The sequence below is a fragment of the Cydia fagiglandana genome, chromosome 9 (assembly GCF_963556715.1).
Source record: "Cydia fagiglandana chromosome 9, ilCydFagi1.1, whole genome shotgun sequence".
In the NCBI taxonomy this organism is placed as follows: domain Eukaryota; kingdom Metazoa; phylum Arthropoda; class Insecta; order Lepidoptera; family Tortricidae; genus Cydia; species Cydia fagiglandana.
Window position 1 is genome coordinate 19,465,372 of NC_085940.1, and position 8,249 is coordinate 19,473,620.

Sequence of the window (8,249 nt, forward strand, 5' to 3'; positions counted from 1 at the left end):
ACGAAATTGCTCGAGACCATAAATCACAGCTAAGAGTTCGCGCTCAGTAGCCGAATAGTTCGTCTCTGGTTGGTTGAGTGTACGGCTGCAGTATGCGATCGGATGATCGATCCCATTATAAGACTGAGTCAAGACCGCGCCTACGGCGTAAGAAGATGCATCCGTATGTATATAGAAGCTTTCATTAAAGTTAGGGCATTTAAGAATAGGAGAAGAAACTAAGGCAGATTTAAGTATGTTAAAAGAATCGTTAACTTCATTTGTCCATTCAAATTTTACTTTCTTACTCGTTAAGCGAGATAAGGGACGAGCTATCTTTGCGAAATTATTAATGAAACGACGGTACCAACCGCACATTCCAAGAAAACGTTTAATATCCTTAGCATCTTTAGGCGTAGGAAAATTTAAAATTACATCAATTTTAGATGGATCGGTTCGCAGACCGTATCTATCAACTAAATATCCTAGATATTTCAGTTCACTCCTACAGAAGGATGACTTTTTCATATTAATAGTTAAATTTGCTGATTTTAATTTTTCAAAAACCGCTTTAAGTAATCTTATGTGTTCATCGAAATCGGAAGTACAAATAATTATGTCATCAATATAACAGAAGACTTTGTGATCAAAATGTGAAGTAAAGAGGTTATCCATGAGACGTTGCATAGTCGCAGAAGCGCCTACCAAACCAAAACACATTCTATTATAGTGGAATAACCCTTTTCCTGGTACAGTAAAACTAGTTTTCTCCTTGGAGTCTTCACTAAGAGGAATCTGATGATATGCCGCACTCAAATCAAGAGAGGTAAGGAATTTCGCATCGCGTAAATTATCCAGTATGTATTGAACATGTGGTACGGGATACGCATCAGATTTTGAAACTGCATTTACTTTTCTACTATCTAAACAAAGTCTTAAGTCTCCGTTAGGTTTTTCCACCATAACGACAGGAGAATTCCATGGGGAATGAGAAGGTTCGACAATTCCTTCTTTCAGCATACGATCTACCTCTTTAGCTAGTGCAGCTTGTTTAAAATGACTAAGTCGATAATATTTTTGTTTTATCGGAGGAGTATCTCCGGTATTTATAACATGTTCAATTAAGTGAGTCTTTCCCAAACCAACCTTATCAGTATCAATTTGATCAAAAAGAGATTTAGTAGCCTCAAGTCGAGACTTTTGTTCAGAAGATAAAGAGTCATAAGTAGTAAGTCCTGTCTCTGACGGTAAAGCGTCAAGACTAGCAATATAATGAGAATCAGTTTTTTCTATATCAGTAATGAGACCTGGAGCTAATCCATAGGCTCTCCAAAAGTTTAAACCAAGTACCATTGGAGTGGCAATCTCCGGTTGAATATTAAAGTGTATAAGTTTAACTTGACCTTTATAATTTACTGGTAAAACCATATATTCAGTAGATACGATTCGATGATCGTCAGCTACGTTCACCATAACAGGTTTCGTATGTTTTTGAACAGGAATCCCACCTGTGGCGAATACTAAATGGCTGTTGTGGCCCAGGAAACTAACACTGGCACCACAATCTAACAATGCCTTGAAATTCAAGTTAAGTATATTCAATAGCGCATATACCCTATTGTCTCCCTTTGGAGGATTAAAGAAAATCGTCTTTTCTGCGCGAAAGGGAGCAGAAGATCGACATTTAGTATTAGCAGAAAAGACCTTATTTAGTTTTTTGTCTTAGAGTTACATTTAACACATTCGGGAGTTTTCACCCCTTTTTCTCCACATTTAAAGCAAACGATATCTCTAGAGCTCTTGCACTCTTTAGTGTTATGGTTGGACCTACCACATCGAAAACATTTTAGTTGAGAAGAGCTTTGTGCTACCGTAGCAACAAAGTTTTTGGAAGAATTAGGAAAACGAGACTGGAAGGACCTATTCCTAGGTTCAACGTTCTTTGGTGGATGTTCTGATGAAGAATTATTTGACTGGTTTGATAAAACCGGTTCACGAAATTGTTTAGCCTTAACCTGAGCTAGTTCTATGCGTTTACACAACGACTTCAACTGCTCAATCGATCCTATGTCATGTAAAGCTAAATCTTTGGAATACTCCGGACGAATGTTTCTCATCATAGTATCCAGCTTTTCTTGTTCAGGAACCTCTTTTGCTAGACGCTCATACATTCCTAGAATGGTCGATACGAAATAAACAATAGTTTCAGACTTGGCTTGAGTCCTAGCCCGTATTTCCTGTAACAACTGATGATCCAAATCAGGTATATCAAATTCATCTTGTAAAGCCGCGGTGACTTCTTTATAAGTAGTAAGTTTCGTACGTTGCGACCGGAACCACGACAACGCAGGACCTTCGAGAATCTCAGGAAAACCTCTATATATTCGGCTTTCAGAAATTCTTCTAGCATCTCGCAACTCTTCGAGGCGAGACAGGAAAGTACGAACACAAGTGTCACCTTTAAATTTCAAATTTAAAGAATTTATATTAAAAGTCTTATCCGTTTTGTAAATAATCTCCCTAACAATACGAGATTCGTTAGGAGATTGAAAGTCATCATCCGAACCAGACGACGCAGAAGAGCCTTGCTCATTTAACCGATCCAATAAAGAGGTAATTAACGTTTTCAACAGAAGTACCGCTTCGGTCTCCTGAGGCAACCGTGAAATACGACACAATAGATATTTGCAACGCGAGGATAGCCTGTCGATCGCCGCTGCTGATAATTCTCCTTTTGCTTCTAACTCTATCTCCTCTACCTTATGCTGACAGAGTTCTAATTCGGAAGCTTCATTACTTATTACCAAGTCCTGGAACTTTAGACTACCCTTTTTGGCTAAATCTGCAGTCTGTTTTAAAGCTTGACACAGACTGGATCTACGTGAGATGGGATTAACCGGAAGTCTGCGAATCGCTAATTCATGTGACATTTCGTCTTTATGTAAATGGGTGATTTTACAACCAGCTTTTATGAAATCCATTTTTCGAGATTGATATGTAATATCAGAAGTAAGTCAGTTTCAGGTATAGAGTTATAATATTTTAAAGATAAGTTAAAATTTTATTAGATTTTAACCCTTTTAAAGTATTTTAAAATATTGAGAAAATCTCTTTAAGTATAGCTAATTATTTAGCGTATAAAGTATAGCTTTATTTATAAATTGGTTAAATTTATAAGTTTAACCTCCAACACAAACAACACTTTCAAACAACAATTTGCAATTCCCTTTACATATAAAAACCTTAATACTAAAATATTTCTAAAATGTTTCACTTGGAAATGTCATACTCCATAGGCCCCACGTTGGGCGCCACTGTAATAGGGGAGGGTGAGCTCTGGGTAAGTGGTCCAGAACCCCCAAGATCTACCTACTTAAAAATTCAAAAATGCTTACGGCTAACTACGAGCATAGATAGGGTCGTGGTTTCTGCCACTATGGAGTGAGAATAGATATCCAAATATTTAAAGTAGGACGCCAGGATACTATACTCATCAAACGTATGACATATCCAAATGAAAATACAAATTTATTTACTAAATACTTTTATTCACTTTACATCACAATAAGACCTGCTGCGGCCTCGAGACTTAACATTTAAATTACGTACCGTAACTATTACTAATTAAATTTAACTTAAGTACATCTCAGGCATATTTGGGCCTGTAATACACACAAAATCCTACATAGGAATTGCAGGTTTCATATTAATAATAGAATTTACCATGTAGAAAGTTCACGTTAAAAAGAAATTCAGACTTAAATATTGTTTATCCTTTCCAGCAAAGGAACACAGTCACTAATGTAAATATAAGTTTTTAACTCACAGTTTTATCGAATAAACACTTCACCTCGAGTCCAAAAATTAAGTGGAGAAGACGGCTTCCCCTCTAGCATGGTGCGACACCACCCTAGATCTTCCAAAAGCCATAGGGCCAAGAAGATGAAGAAGGCAAGCCAAGGGACAGGCCAAGCCAAGAAGGGACCCTAGAAACAAAGAAAATGTTCTAGGTTTTAGCGAGGTTATGTTATAAAAAAATATATTATATTTTTAATTTAATTGGGACAAAGCGCGATTTAGCTTGCGGACATAATGAGATTAAAAATCCTTACCGGTTTCTAAGCCGAGTCCCTTATATTAGACACCAGACGTGGCGACGTAGGCACACGCGGTGAAACAAAATGATGCCTCATATTTGTAAAGGGATTGCTGGAAAATCACACCAAAACACGACATTAGCTAATTGCAATTGACAATAAACAACTTCGCCTTTCCTTCCGTATATTTAGAAAGTGTGGACAACTCACCAAGTTGGTTTGAAAGAGGTGAAAAGGTTATGCCGCCATTACCGGCGCATAGGAAGCTAGGTTAATCATATTTTGGGCCAAGCTGGAACAAAATATATCCACGATTAAAACATTGAACACCGAATTTAACTGAGTTTTAGGAAATACAATCTTTAAATAAAATACATACCCCATGAATCAATTGCCGACATGATGTACAAATTACGTCTTACATCTTGTCTCGAAAGATAGTAATGATGAAGCGAAATTGGAAATGGCAAAAGCCACAGACAAAGTGGTGAATGGAAAACCTCCCATTCAATGACATCGCAACTGACCGGATCCAATTTACAGAAAACCGAAGTCACCAAAAATAAAAAGAATTACTAATTTCGAAAGCTAAAAATAAGGACATTATTTATAACTACGAATTGCAAAATATAAAAGAACACATACCAAATGTTTATTCATAAATACTCTTTATGTATGACTGATTGCTTGTGCCAAACCACAGACAACAAACCAACTGTCATTGACAGACGTCAATGTTTACTACGACAGAAAACAACACCGATTCAACCCGTTTTACCAAGTTAAAGTTATTTCCACGTAGTATTTCCATGTTACAATATATTTCAATTGTGAAATGTGTAAACTCCAAAGAAAACAAGGTATTTATGTCCCAGCACAATGCAGGAACGAACAATGGATGCGCTAAATGCGACGATTTATAGATGATTGATGACCTACCATTCCGGTAAGTTTTATCCTCTAAATATAGCCAAAAGCGTATATGTGAAGATTAAAAACAACATTACTGGTCTCCGACCTTGACCTATCTACTCTAATACCCGTGTAGAACGTATATCAACCACCAAATTCTTACCAAACAAACATCTACTTTTCTAACCTATAAAGTGCCTATCTATAATAACATTCAGACGTTTATAACACTGGGTGCCTACCCTAAAGTGTTACAATCTAAACAAATTACTCCAAAACTTAATATTATTTATTGAAATCATCACATTCGGCCATCAGACATCGTGCTGCCACTGGCGCACGTACGTAAAATACAAAGCAATATAATAATAGCAAGCTAAGCTATCCAAGGATTAACAATTTGTTAGATCATTAATTTAAGTAGTATAATTAATATACTTAAAACATACCTGGTTCAATAATGTAGCTATGAAATCATTATCATCACTAGATATATCCGGTACATCTCTAATCATCACATTCGCAAAATGAATATAATACTCGACATCGCATTTTGCTAACTAAATACTTAAAGATCACATAATAAAGAACTTTTACATTTACTCACTATCGTTGTTACGGTGGACATTATCTGTTTTTAAGGGTTCTAATTTGCAATTGTCAATATCGTGTCCAACCCTAAAACATTTCTTGCATTTAATAATTGGCTTGGGACATTTGTAGAACGGATGTCCTTTCTCTCTACAATTATAACATATTCCTGTAATCTCATTCGAAGTGGGCTGTGCTCCTTTAGTGTTACTCGAGTTATTACTTCTATTAACGTTACGATCACTATCTTTATTATTGACAAAAGATGGGGTAGTGCGTTGAGAGCAGAGGTAATTGAGCAGATCTTCCGGTTCTGTACAGTTTTGAGCCTGAGCTCCACTCCTAACTGTTCGGTCACCAATACCATGCACGATACAATCAATGGCTTTCTTTCCCTTAATTTCACACCTATTAAGTAAGCCTAGTTTTGCATAAAAGTACTCGCGATAGCTTTCATCAGTCCGGGACGTGCGTGCCAACATTTCTTCAAGAAGGCGGCCGTAATTCTCTTTTGCAATGAAAAATGAACAGTTTGTTTCTCCTCCCATCCGTATATGGTTCTACACTCGTTGACCTTATTGATCCAGATTTCGATAGTCTGGGCTTTGTTCGTGGGGTTAAATTCAGGTACCACATTGTTCATATTGTTACTGCTTAAGGTAAAGCTCTTACTTGGTTCACTTTTCCAGGTAGCGAGTAGCTTGATGACGTCTCTTGTAGTCATCCGACTCGATTTTCGATGAGGACTACTATCACTTGAGGATGAACTCGACGACCTCCTGCGTCGCTTCTTTCGTTTGCGTTTCGGTAGCCGTGGCGTATACGATGTACCGGCACGCTCATCGTCATCTGAAGCCATGGTCTTACTGCAATCATTAATCTCTACTGACTGTATCAGTTTCTTTTTAAAAAATATGGGGAAATCTGTTAATGTAATTTATTCTATTATTCCAACTACTTTGTTATTAGGTACTATGATTATTGTTTTCTCATAAAACATATTAAAAAATAAGCCAAAAATATATGTATTATAAAATTAAGTTCACGACTTAATCAAACGAGTAATTACTAGTGTCAACTATATTAAAAGCCACGAGACATGCACAGCTATTACGTAATATGTATATTGCTAGCAAAACTTTTCATTCATTCATTTGTGTATGATCAATTATACTCTCTTTATTTATCTTTCGTCTTAAGTTAGGTTTGTTATAATATGAATATAAAAGTCAATTATACTTATCTTTAAGATTGTGCAATGTTGTGTCCAATATGCTCAGCGCCCTGAGCTGACACAGATTACAGCACTCTGGGCTGAGATTACAGCACTCTGGGCTGAGATTACAGCACTCTGAGCTGAGATTACAGCACTCTGGGCTGAGATTACAGCACTCTGGGCTGAGATTACAGCACTCTGGGCTGAGATTACAGCACTCTGGGCTGAGATTACAGCACTCTGAGCTGAGATTACAGCACTCTGGGCTGAGATTACAGCACTCTGGGCTGAGATTACAGCACTCTGGGCTGAGATTACAGCACTCTGGGCTGAGATTACAGCACTCTGGGCTGAGATTACAGCACTCTGGGCTGAGATTACAGCACTCTGGGCTGAGATTACAGCACTCTGGGCTGAGATTACAGCACTCTGGGCTGAGATTACAGCACTCTGGGCTGAGATTACAGCACTCTGGGCTGAGATTACAGCACTCTGGGCTGAGATTACAGCACTCTGGTCTGAGTATAGATGGCATACTAGCCATCACAGCACTCTGGGCCGGATATCATTGGCAATACTGGTATACAACGGTGATATCAGGCATACTTAGACTGTAGCACACATGTAGTATCACATACATACTATATACACACATGACACACACGGTTGATATCAGGCATACTTAGCCTGTACCACACATGTAGTATCACATACATACTATATACACACATGACACACACGGTTGATATCAGGTATACTTAGCCTGTACCACACATGTAGTACCACATACATACTATATACACACATGACGCATACGGTTGACATCAGGCATACTTAGCCTGTACCACACATGTAGTATCACATACATACTATATACACACATGACACACACGGTTGATATCAGGCATACTTAGCCTGTACCACACATGTAGTATCACATACATACTATATACACGCATGACACACACGGTTGATATCAGGCATACTTAGCCTGTACCACACATGTAGTATCACATACATACTATATACACACATGACACACACGGTTGATATCAGGCATACTTAGCCTGTACCACACATGTAGTATCACATACATACTATATACACACATGACACACACGGTTGATATCAGGCATACTTAGCCTGTACCACACATGTAGTATCACATACATACTATATACACACATGACACACACGGTTGATATCAGGTATACTTAGCCTGTACCACACATGTAGTACCACATACATACTATATACACAAATGACACACACGGTTGATATCAGGCATACTTAGCCTGTACCACACATGTAGTATCACATACATACTATATACACACATGACACACACGGTTATATCAGGTATACTTAGCCTGTACCACACATGTAGTATAAAATCATACACGTAAACAAAACATGGCCCACGCGGCGGGTATCAGACATACTACACCTGTACC

At 37.8% G+C, this 8,249-nt stretch overlaps 1 protein-coding gene across 1 annotated transcript; it reads right to left on the reverse strand.

Moving 5' to 3' along the window:
* Positions 1–6,808: 6,808 nt before the first annotated feature.
* Positions 6,809–7,339, reverse strand: LOC134667799 (keratin-associated protein 10-4-like). The gene has a single exon (XM_063525206.1). The coding sequence runs from the start codon at positions 7,337–7,339 to the stop codon at positions 6,809–6,811; it is 531 nt and encodes a 176-aa protein (XP_063381276.1).
* Between the last annotated feature and the right edge of the window lie 910 nt (positions 7,340–8,249).